This window comes from Strigops habroptila, chromosome 2, assembly GCF_004027225.2.
Source record: "Strigops habroptila isolate Jane chromosome 2, bStrHab1.2.pri, whole genome shotgun sequence".
NCBI classification, from domain to species: Eukaryota; Metazoa; Chordata; class Aves; order Psittaciformes; family Psittacidae; genus Strigops; species Strigops habroptila.
The window spans coordinates 31,626,752-31,639,273 of NC_044278.2; the positions used below are offsets into that span (position 1 = coordinate 31,626,752).

The window sequence follows — 12,522 nt, forward strand, 5'->3', positions numbered from 1 at the left end:
ATCTCAACTGCTACCCGTGGCACTTAAGTAGGACAAACCTCCAAGTAGTCAGAAAGACTATAATTCTAAATTTATTAATTTTCTAGATTCAACCAAGAACTCTAGAAATAGGGAGATTTTGCCAAAGGACAGCGAACTATTCAATGGACAAGAACGTTACTGCATAAAAAACTTACTTATTCCACTCGAAAGGCAAGTTCAACACAGCAGCTAGGAAAACGATTGTTCAAATCCAGGAGGAAGAAGCTAGTTTTGGCTAAAAAAAATAAAATAATCCAACAAACACTATACCTGCTTTATCATCCATACAGAGCTTTCAAGACAAATCAGATCTACTTACAAACTCAGTGTGCACATGTCATTGTAATTCTAGGAAGACCATCTACTTCAAAAAGCAAACAAAATTACATACCACCAAGTCATGAAGCAATTGCCCTGTACAGGAATTCCAAACTTTGAGCAGATGGTTATTCACAGCCGTAACAACATAGTTATCATTTTGGTTCCAAGCTATCATGGTTACTTTAGGCTTCATAAATTTGTCTTCTTCTGAACATGTGTCACTATTTTAAAGAATTGAAGAGGATGAGATATTTTTAATTTGCCCATTTCAATCTCAAAGCACAGGAAAATAACCTGTTTTCCCATGTTAATAATCAGACAAGGATAGGGAAGTTAGTAATTAATTTTGAAACTCTTGTTCACAAACTTCATTCTTTTTGGAGCAATCAACTATAAAGCAAATCTGGATTTTTAGCATACTTGTTTCACAGGACATGCTAACCTCTTTTCCATTTCAGATGCAAGGCAAAAAGGATTTCGTTTTTAGGAAAGCAAGACTTTTTAGGGCCTTGTCTCTTCTACAATTAAAAGTCCTAACATAATTCCTTTAAAAAGTTGGACTTTCTACCATCAAGAGCTTTGAAACTGTTTCAGAAGCTAACCTCTACATTAAACATTTTTTCTGATTCCCAACATACATATTTTAAAGGTAATACTTTCTATTAACGTCAATCTATCTCCTTGTTTCTCTCCCTGAAATACATTTATAGGATACTTAACACTCCCTCTCAGCATTAGTCAACTGAAAGAACAAGCTTTCTTTGAAACACAGCTTCACACAGTACTATCTGTATTTCACATCAACCAGTAGCCCATCTTAAAAAAAGCACTCTCTCGATTACAATCAACTACAACTGTGCATATTAACCCAGAAAGATGCCAGTAAGATCTCAAATATTAATACCACTTAGTAAAACCACTTTACCACTTTTTTTTTTCATGGCTGCATCACAAGAAGAGTTTGCAATTACCCTTCAATCACCTAGTATACCCAAGGGGTTTTTCTGTTAGTTCCCCCCTCTCATTTAATCACCTACAAATTAATTTCTGCTTAGTGTCTACAAAAACTGACTGAGCATTCTGTACTACTGTAAGTCATCCATCCTTCACATTTATCCAGTGCTATGTAATATTCTGATCTTCATTTGGAATGACACTTTTCAAACTGTGTGCCACCAGCGCGTTTGATTAATACACATTTTAAAAAGTACAAAAGAATCAATCAAAATAGTCAGCAAATCAGTCCTTGATGAAACCCACCTATTATCTGTCACGACTTCTCTAGAAAGAGGTTATAATCTACCTTATTTTTACTAATCTAAACATGTTTCTCCTGTCAGGTGTCTGACTGAAATCCAGATAGAGAAGATCTATTGCACTTTCTGGTAACTTCTTTTCCATAATAAAGGCAATGCAATTAATTTGGCCCAGTGTACATTTGCAAGCTATATACATATTTATGCATTTATTCAAGCACCGAAATTTGGCAAGCTGTTAAATGACCAGAACACTCATTTCACCCCCACCAAAGACCACACTACTTCATCTTAATATTGATGAGTTTTCCAAACTTTCTGACTTTGCACAACAGATGAAAAGGAAAAAAAAAAAAAAAAGACAACTCTTCACATACCCTGGTAATCGATCAGACATATCCAACAATATACTCCTCCATTCTGCTTGCTCAAAACGCCAGATTCGAGCTGTTCCATCTCTACTGCCACTTATGAACCTTGAAGAAGTTTTAAAAGATTGTTAATTCATCTTCAAATGAATATGCTTTGAAGTATATTCAATTACACACCACCGCAATTTAAAACATTACAATGGACGACTGTTAGAAGTGAAATCTTCAATTTCTGTGTAAGAGAATTCTTTACTGTTACCAGTCCATTAACTTTCTTTCCAGTAGCCCAGGAAAGAGTTTTTCGGAACCAAAAAACTGAATGAAATCATCAAAACATGTAGAACAGAGAAGTAAGTTCCAAAATAAAACTCCATTCACAACTTCATCCTGAAGTCCTTCTCAATTACCATACTTTAGTGAAGTATTTTAAGTAATCCCATTCTGAAACTGTACAGTACTGGATACTTAAGCAGAGGCAAGAACAGGTTGAGACCACAAAACACGAGATGTACCCACCCACAACTGTGCATAAGAGACCATGACTAGTGGTTTATTTTAAGATACCAAGGTGTAAACCACAGCAGTTCAGGATTCCATTGCATGAACTGCTGAACAATCAATGCAGCAGAATGGAAATTCCTGAAGGGAGGAACTGAAACACAAAGACATACAAAGATAATCTCCCTAGTCCATGAATCACAACCCTGGGAAAGACAGCTGACACACCTCCCACACAAAAAGGCTGCATGCTAGGAATATCATAACTGTGCTCTAATTTGGTATGATTTAATAAGAATTATAAATCTTCAGCATCTTCCACAAAAAGTGTCACCAGGCAAAAGAACAGAAGTTTTGCCTCTGGGTTTTTTTTGGTACTGTCTTGGAAAGTAATCCACACAGGCAAGACGAATGGACCAGTGCAAGATGATGGCCCCCAAACCAACTGCAGAAAAGCACATTTAAATGGAAGACAACTACAACTTCCAAATTGAATGTAGATTATTAGTGATCTTAGTCACAGTTATTTGTCTTTCAAGAAGAGAAAAATCCCAATTGAAAAAAAAAAAAAAGCTGCAACTTAGGGTTGCAGGTGTAAGTCTGCCCCAAAGGCTAAAATCCACATCTTCATTAGTGATAGGCCAATCAGAGACCAATTTTGATTCCATTCTCTGCTGGAAAGATAGGTGAAGTTTTACAAATGAAATTTACACATTTCTCCCTTCTCCCCCCTTTTCCCTCCCCCCCAAACAGTTGTAAAGTTCTGTTAAATCAACTTCTTTAAAAAGTAATAGAAGGCTAGGAAAAAATTAAAAGGATTGAAATTTATTTTAGATCATTTACATTGCATTGTCCCATTTCCTATTTTGGTTCAATACAAACTGAAAGAAGGGGGAAGAAGAGGTTTACGAAGCCACAAGTACATTGGGTATGTTAAAAAGTGGTAACATTCCTCCAGGTAAATAAAAACCCAGCCAATCCAAAGACACTGTCAAACAAGGATTAACAGAAAGCTGAGAAAGGGAGCTGAAAATTGTGTTCTCCTGCATCAGTCCAAATTTCACCTTTAAGTTTTAAGTAAGCAGAATTTTCTTACTGGAAAACTCCAGGTGAAAACAATAATACATTTTTAATTCCAAATAATGTATTGTTTGTTCACATTTGAGCATCTTTCAACATACCTATCACCACTGTTAGAAAACTGAATGCTGTCAACTTTGTCCTGTAAGAAAAAGTACAGTTCGTTAGAAATTCTATTTTTAAACAGAAAGTATGGCTTTGACAGATCTGAGCTTATCAAAATCTGAAACAATGAAAAAAATGGCAGATTGTATGATTTCTAAGTTTTAACTGCAAGTTAAACAAGTCCAACAAACACCAGAATTCACTAACTACATTTAAAATGCAAGTTTAAAAAAAAAGTCCCAATTAAATATGAACGATTGACAGATGAAGTAACTGTCCATTAATAACCTGGCAGCCAATTAACTAATATTTGAATATATATTTCCAATATCTTAAGCCGACTAAATTGACAGGAATCTGCTGTTCCCACTCCTACTTACACATTCTTTAAGAAATATACAATTACTTTTTTTTTTAAATCACAATATAAACTATAGGAAAAGTAAATGGCACACTCAGGTATCTTCAGATCTGAAAATCTTCTCTACATCAAAAATACATATTGATTGAGCCTTATCACTGTAACATAAATGGTTAAAGTCAGACTCGGTATTAGAGAAAACATATTAGGGCAAACAAAATGAAGATGGGTATTTTAAGAGCTACCCTTGAAAGACGTTTAAGGGTTCAACTAAATCTAAATTCTCCACAGTAAAATTAAAGATTCTTTGTGCTCAGCCTTCAGCACATGAACATAAGCCAAGTTTCCCTTAGATTCCTCAGCAGAGAAAGTCTGAGGTACACAAGACTAAGGTACACAAAAAATACGAGCATTTTATCTAAGAAGTTCTTTTCCTAACAGGTATCAGTTATATCAAGACAGCAAGTAGAGACAGACAGCATACATTACATAAAGCACATGGGAAAACAACACTAAACCAGCAAGCTTACTTATTACATAGGAAGTATAAAGTAGCTTGCACAGACACTGAGGATGTGAGTAAAGGTCAAGATGAACACAAGCAAAATTCTAGAAACTCAATCCCATTTAAACATTTGATGCAAAAGGTTTCAGATAATAATAACCTGAGTAATGAAAACCACATTCTCAGCCTACTTCCTGTCTACAGCATATAATACGCAGGTGGCTAAGCACATTTGCATCAGAGGGAAGCAACAGAACAAAACACCCACTTTAGAATTAGATAAATGTATGACATCCAGTTGGAAGAACAGAATTCTAAGTATCATCTTGATACACTCCAGCCTTTAAAATGTTTGTCACATTGACATGACTGGCTGAAATTCTGCATAAGTTCTAATAATAGTCAATAAAAGAACATTACTACAAACCTACTAAAAACATTGGTTGGCTGGACAGAGCTTTGAGCAATCTGGTCTAGTGGAAGGTGCCCCTGCCCATGGCAGGGGGGTTGGAACCAGATGATCTTTTAGGTCTCTTCCAACCCAAACCATTCTGTGATTAACTTGCAACTTCAATACTGCCTGAAATAACTGATTATTAGATTTAACAATCTTACTTACAGCATGACTTTCCAATTCAGCTATTTTCTCAGGTGTTTCGGAGCCAAAAAAGTACATCCTGATGACATGGTCAGTGCTGCCAGTTGCTAAAAACATACCACCTGTGAAAAAAACATGCAATAATTAAGCAACTGTGTAAGAAATTAAACACATCACCAACATTTCTCAGATGCTTAGTTTAACAAAAGTAATCTGAAGAGTTCAAAAAAAAAAGAAAATCTGAAGTGTGTCACATTTCTAATGTTCCTCCACTCACATACAGATATGGAAGGAAAACCCCCTCCTGTCCCAGAAAGCACTCTCAGTCATAGTGAAGAAAAAAAAAAATCACAGTCAGTGTTACAAAGTTTTAACAATATGTATCTAGGAGAATGCTGAAACATTTAACACCCCTATCTGCACACCGAAGCCCTTGGTTATGGGGAATATGGCTAGTCACCAACATAACGACCTAGCTTACTCTTCCACTATAGCATGTGCCTCATTTGGGGCATACAAATTGCTTCAGAACTGGCATAAGTAAACCAAAGGACACCAGTATTTAGCTGTGGGGGCAGCAATAGTGAGAGCTGCCTCCTGGCATTTGTAAGCACTGTCAAAAGAAGCCCCAAACAAAGGAAACCTTAAAAACCCCCAAACCCAAACAAACCCAGGGCTATTCCCTGACAACATTAACAAGCTACACTTTGATTTCTATTTTATTTCTGCAATTGTCAAGTTTCTTCTAATGTTCCTAGCGTACAGTACCAGTAAGCCCTCCCACAAGCCACCCACATGATTAGAACAAAGGAAGACCACAAGCCAGGAGTGAAGCACATTTATAGATATTTTTGTGGATTCTTAAGAATGGATCTTTATGAACATCCCTGCATACAACAGGCAAAGAATCCGGATTTCCTGCTACTGGCAGTAACCACTTCCACTGCTGTTGATTGTGGTATCTTAGAGAACTAATTTTGCCTCTGACACTATATTAAGGGTTTAAACAAAATAAAAACCAAAACAACAAAAAACCCCACATCCAAATCCAGTAAACATGGACGCAAAATAATCAAGTACCAGGGGTGACTTCTGTAAAATCACCAATGGCAAGAGGAAAATAGTATCATTTAGTTCAACAGCCTTCAACTGTTGGCTAAGGCAAGTCGCATTAATGCCATGGGCTAACAGTACACATACATACGATTGCTTACTACACGGCTGCTGGTTTTCTGTATTTTAAAGCTGTCACCACCAGAGTATTACAACTGCTTATGGAGAAAGATGAGAAAGCACAATGCTAAACTCAATCTGTACACGACTTACCTACACTGAATGAAGAGCAAAGCATCTGAACACCTGGTCTAGGTTTCTCTGTGAATTTCACTGGCCGATTGCTTAAAAAGAAAAGATGTTTGAAACAGGACAAAATAAAGACATGCTTCTTCAAACACCTACATAACAGGTACTTCTTAAATACATGCAGTAACTTCTGAAATTCTTGTGCAGGAGGATAAGCAATAAGGTTTACTTTTCAAAACTAATGTACACACACACATGAACAGTATTTGAAGTCCATACAGCTTATGATGTTTTCTGCAAGATGCTATTACCTAGCAAGGACAACATGACATGCCAAAGAAGGTTTATTATCGCTCATCCTTTGGCAAGTACGATTTACCCCCTGCATAACATATCCACGAAGTACTGAACTCTTGCCCTCAAATTACAAACAACCAACAGTACACTAAATAAGGCCTACCAAATACCATAACTGCAGAACGCTGTGCATAATCGTAACATTTTACAGAAATAAATAAAAGTTTGCAGCAAAGTGCACATGATGATTTAAAAGACTGGTTTGCTGTTCTGCAAGTCATGTACAAACTCTTCCAGTTGACATGGCCATAATCTCACAGAAAACAGATACTAAGAACTACATTGAGGAGAAATCCAGCGAACTGTGCCACTTACAAGCATTATAGGTTCCTACTCATTATTCTACTGCTTTTCTGTTAAAGTGTTTTCTGTTTATCAAAGGAAATGTTGAGACCTTCAGTAAAAGAATATTACTTTGTTTCTATGATACACAGTACAGAGATTCATATCTTAAGAATGCTGCTCTGAGACCTAGCAATGCTAAAATCAATTTAAGTACATGCTTAAACTCCTTTAAAAAATGTTTACATCTCTTACAGTCCTCTAAATTAATTTTAGGAGAATAATTAAGGATCCAGTTTAAACACGCTCCTCCTACAACTTACAGCCCTAAAAGATTCTTCATATGAAACTATGCCTTTGATAGTTTTTGCTACCTTAAAATCACAAGTCTGAATTAAAAAGCAAAACAATCTTCTGCTTTCTAAAGTACTGGGGTTTTATTTTTTTATAGCTGGTCTAATGCAAAATGGATAATTTTATACCAACTACAATCATATGGCACAATACTAGATACAGACTAACCACCCCAGATCTCTTTTTTCCGGTAATAATCCAATTGTTTATTCGTACAAATAAACAGCGATCACATACAGAACATTAAAAACTACCCTGAACATACTCTGCATGCAAGTTCTTTAAGAGACACCCTAAAACTACAGGACGGTCGAAACCTCAACACAGACAAAAAGCTTTATTATGCTATCCCAACATATTTATGTTTGCAGCAATTCCAGTTGTTCTATATACACTCTCGGTGTAGCAAGAAATTTATTTCCCAACTAACCTCCCAGGACAACGGAATAACATAAATTTGTAAAGGAGATAGTTAGCCATGGTGCTTTAAAACAATTACATTATAGATTCGTTTCACAACATCTTTATTATCACAATAAAAACTTCTTTTTAGCTAGTTAAAAGCAACTGACTTAGTCAAGTATAGCATGGCACAGAGTTAATCAGGGACCCATTTACATACTTGAATTTCATGGAATCTGTATCCCATTGCCAAAAACAAACAGTTCCATCTGCACCAGTAGAGACCATATATCGCATGGAGCCTTTCACCATTGGACTAAACTAAAGAGAAGAATGTAAAGTCAGATACATATAAAAAGAGATATCTAAAAACTGTTCATAAACTTCTAAAAACGTTAATGTAAAACCTTGACTTACTTTGAATTTTCCAACTAAAACTGCTAAAGCAGTTGTTGATAACCGTTGTTTTAAATGTTTATAAAAGAACATCTCCTATATTTTAAAATCCGTTGTGGTCTATGTTTCAATTATTGCATTATATAAAACCAATTCATTCGCTGGTTTGGTTTTGAAGTCTTAACCAACCACATTTATTCACTAAAAATTTTGTCAATGAATGAAGTAATGAGCAGAGCAGACTGGAGATAGATAATTAAAAAAAAAAAAAAAAAGGTATTTTCACTAGACAGGCTTATTTTTTTTTTAACTCTATGATAAAGCAGAGCTTCAGTTATGAGACAGTCCGAGTAAGTGTAACCCAGCATCACACATGAATTTATAGGACGTCCTCACACATACTTCTTTAAGACATGGATTTATTGATATGCACAGAGCTACCCTTTAGAAAACTTTAAAGAATTCAAGTTACACAAGTTGATTTAAATTGTTCATCCATTGCTACTACTACTATTGGAAAGGGCCATATAAATTGTACATATTGCAATTACAGTACTGGGACATCTAGTCTAGGTCATGCTTTGCCATGAAAGGTCGGACCTTGAGGTCCCTTCCAACCTGGGATTCTATGACAAGAATGCTTAAACAGAAGAAATCCACCATACTACAATAAACACCATGAATAAGTTCTTTCCCACTAAAAAACAAACAGGAAAAAAAAGCAGTGAATGCCACAGAAACTCTGCAAATACGAAAATTACTCTCAGAGGCAGCATTTTTGAGAAAACTGCAAAATTATTTTCTGTACAACTGAACTTCACAAGCTGGCAGGTAGCCACTTCACCCCCCAACATCAGCCTATTTGTCTCACTGGATAACACAGCAAATCGGCATAGTGAGCTACTTATGCATTTATGTGGTAAATAAGGAAACACAAAGGCCAAACCAAGAGTGAATCCAAAGGACTACCAATAGCTCACAAAGTACCACAACGCCTTCAAATTTAAATACACAACATACTACACTGAACATCTTTGAACTTTCGAACTAACTCACATTTTTGAGATTAAGAGAAATACCCATATCACAGCAGTTGTAAGAATCACACACCAGATCAGAACACTCACCCACATAAACCAGCATATTGCGCCTCCAGTAACCGACATAAAGAGGACACAATATTTCCCAGAAATTCTCTTTAGTTCCGATAGCTCAAATATTAGAGGTAGTGATCTTTTTTAACTGAAGAAGGATTCCTGTCATTATCTTCAGTTAAGTACTCAAGAATTTCAGGGCGGCAGGGAACTTTTTTTTTTTTGTGCAGGTTTGTCTTATGATTTTGAATAATTTTTGACATCAATATTTAAATGTTCGGATTCTAATATTCCCCCAGAAATAATTTCATTCATGTGAAAACCATAGTGAGAAGCACAGCGAAAGTTCATTGTACTTGGACATGAAAAAGTAAGATGGACACTTGGCAAGTTACTTCTCCACCTAGTAAGAGCAACAACAAAGTACTTGTCTCCACAAACAGAAAATGAGGCACTAATCTTTCTTTCCAAGAAGTTGTAACACAAAGACGGAAGGTTCTGTTGGTGTAAAGTATTCCTGTAACTACGCTTCTCAATTGCAAGAAGCAACCAAGCAAACTGGTTATTTCCTACCAACATGATAGCTACCTAATCTTAGGGTGTCCCATTAATCTAAATCCTGCTACTAAAGCAGACTCTTAACTTTTCAAATCAGGTGCAACAGCATTTCCCTCCCCTCCCCCCGACATTATTCCTTGTCTTCTACTATTTGACTAAAATACCTTTAAGCTTTCCAGACCATGCTGTCATGTGAAATTTATCTGAGTTTCGGGGACTGACTGCTTCTTACAATCCATTTACACTATTTGTGCTTCAATATGTAGACACACTTAAAAAAAAACTCCAAAACCTACCTGTAATGAGGTAATGGACCCTGTGTGTCCATGGAGGACCGCAACTGGTGCACAAGTTCTCAGACACCACACTCTGATCATTTTATCACAGCTTCCAGCTGCAATCATAGTGTTTTCATAATTGACAGCCATATCAGAAATCTCTGCTGAATGTCCTCGTAAAGTGGCAAATAACCTGCCATTATGAGTTGACCAAATCTTTACCAAACAGTCATCTGAGCCCTAGAAAGAAACAGTTATTACGCTCAGCAAGGGTTTTCAAAGACATTCAGGACAAAAGTTTTAGGTTTCCCTTAAAGAACCTAACTATGTTTTTCCACAGCTTGGTAAGTTATACTTCTATGTAAAACTATGTATGAGCTTAAAGAAATAAGGTCATAAGACCACATTAAAAAAAATAAAATAAAGAAATGCTCACTTATGGTTCAGGATTACAGTGCAATCACCACAGATCTACACCATATAAGGCAAGAAGTCTGGAATAAGTTTGAGGGGATTCCTTACAGGAAGGGGCCAATGAAAGTACCGTTCTGCAAAATCCATCTCTCCTCTGCCACTTCATAAAGAACGTGAACACATGCTTAACAATGAACTACATCACTGAATAAAGCTCCTGCATCAATGTCAACACCTGACCAGATATTACATACGCCATTTCTTACATGCTTCCAACCTTACAATTTACATCAAATTGTTCTACTTAAGCACAGCAATGGAGCTCATCGGCTACATTTTAACACTCCTGATATTCACTTCCAGAAGTTTTAGCATAACGTGCATTTGAAAGCTCTTTTCCTTGCATCCATCTAGAGCTATATTCAGATTTGGATCTATTTCATGAACTTACAGTAAATATTCTATGTCCAGTCCTATCGAATGCAACACAATATACAGAAGAAAGATGGCCAAGAATCCGTCTGTGCATCTTGACATGCTGATACATGCTTCCTGGAAATGAAGTACTGAACTTTGCATATCCAGTTAATTGTTTTGCTCGATGTACTTCCACTAGAACACAAAGAAAGCAAAGAATGAATGTACTGATATTTAAAACAGGTCTATTCTAAACCATGATTTTATTTAACTTGCACTATTACTAAGGACTTACTACAAGTGACTTTCAGAATTTATAAAGTATTTTTTTCTTGTATTTGCAATTTTTTTCTATGTATAAAACCAAGACAGTGTTTTAAACTTGTTCCAATCAAAAAAGTCAAATCAAAACAGTCTCTAAATAAGAAGTGCTAAGTGTTCTCTTTATTTTCCCATGGCCCTCTAAGGCCTCTATACTTTAAACCATACAAGTTTCCTTCTACCCAAAGGAGAAGGATTTCTATTTCCTGTAGGTTTAGTTACTTAATACAGGGGCTTTATAAACAAAAAAGATGTCATCTAGAGGCTGCTGTCTCACTAGTGCTGTGAGCAGAGCTTTGTACCCAATACATAACTCCAGTGAAGTCACAGGAAGTTCTCCAGATGAGACTCCACATCCAGCTCTAAGGTGCAGTTTTCAACATCACAGCAAGGCCAGTATCAAGACACACATTGTGTGTTCACGGCAGCAGTGATGAGCATTGCAAAGAGCTTACCAAGATTTGGTGGTGTGCCATAGTTCACAGGAAATTCAGGAGGCCTTCCTCTATGAAGAGCAGCAAATGCAGAGCCCTTCCAAACTGTGTTCCTGCAATCTTTAAAACCAATTGTACATGTTTAAAACAAAAACATAAATACATGTTAAAATGCCAAAAGACAGTAGAGAACATATCTATAGGTGGCCTCAAACACAGTACTAAAACAACTGAAAAACCAGGAACACCAAAACTTTTCACAAATAGTGTAGCATCTGAGAAAATTCCATTCAGTATAGTAACAGAAGGAGGAAAAAAAACCCAATACAACCAACCACCAATCTTTGAAATCACTCCTAAGTGGAGATGCCCCTGCAGTTCACATAACACAAACCTAACCTTTCAACTGAATTTTTCCTACTCGTCCCCAGTGCAAAACATTTAAGGTTTTTAACATTTTAATGCATATTTGTTCATAAGTATTTATTGAATGTTTATTAGTATGAAAATATTTAACTAGATGAACTCAAGAGCTCCCTTCCATCTGACAGTTCTGTGATTCTTAAAAAAAAAATACCCAGACTGACAGCTACTTTTGACATCCTCATGCTGAAATAATCGTTCTATCCTGATTTTCAGGATAGAAGAGTCACTGTCATTCAGTGTGCATCCTTTAAAGCAGTTAGGACAGTTAATTGAAAATGCAATAGTATCCCACAAACCAGTCCCACATCACAGCATCTAGCTACACAGCAGAACTTCAGACACACACATGGACTTCCCAGAAACAAGGAAGT

General features: G+C 36.3%; 1 protein-coding gene across 5 annotated transcripts in view; it reads right to left on the reverse strand.

Moving 5' to 3' along the window:
- BRWD1 (bromodomain and WD repeat domain containing 1) overlaps positions 1-12,522 on the reverse strand; it is a 55,579-nt gene that overhangs the window by 38,277 nt on the left and 4,780 nt on the right. For 3 of the 5 annotated variants that reach the window (XR_003990273.1, XM_030477537.1, XM_030477538.1), the window contains exons 6-14: positions 11,747-11,845; positions 11,005-11,165; positions 10,158-10,379; positions 8,034-8,134; positions 6,443-6,513; positions 5,138-5,238; positions 3,649-3,689; positions 1,976-2,074; positions 413-563 (exon numbers count right to left, since the gene is read on the reverse strand). Coding sequence is in view for 4 of the 5 variants with exons in the window: in XM_030477537.1 (XP_030333397.1) it covers positions 413-563; positions 1,976-2,074; positions 3,649-3,689; positions 5,138-5,238; positions 6,443-6,513; positions 8,034-8,134; positions 10,158-10,379; positions 11,005-11,165; positions 11,747-11,845 (1,046 nt within the window). In the remaining variant the exon portion in view is untranslated. Of the gene's footprint in view, positions 1-412; positions 564-1,975; positions 2,075-3,648; positions 3,690-5,137; positions 5,239-6,442; positions 6,514-8,033; positions 8,135-10,157; positions 10,380-11,004; positions 11,166-11,746; positions 11,857-12,522 lie in introns of those variants that run through there. The other 2 variants (XM_030477539.1, XM_030477540.1) reach the window with 2 other exon arrangements.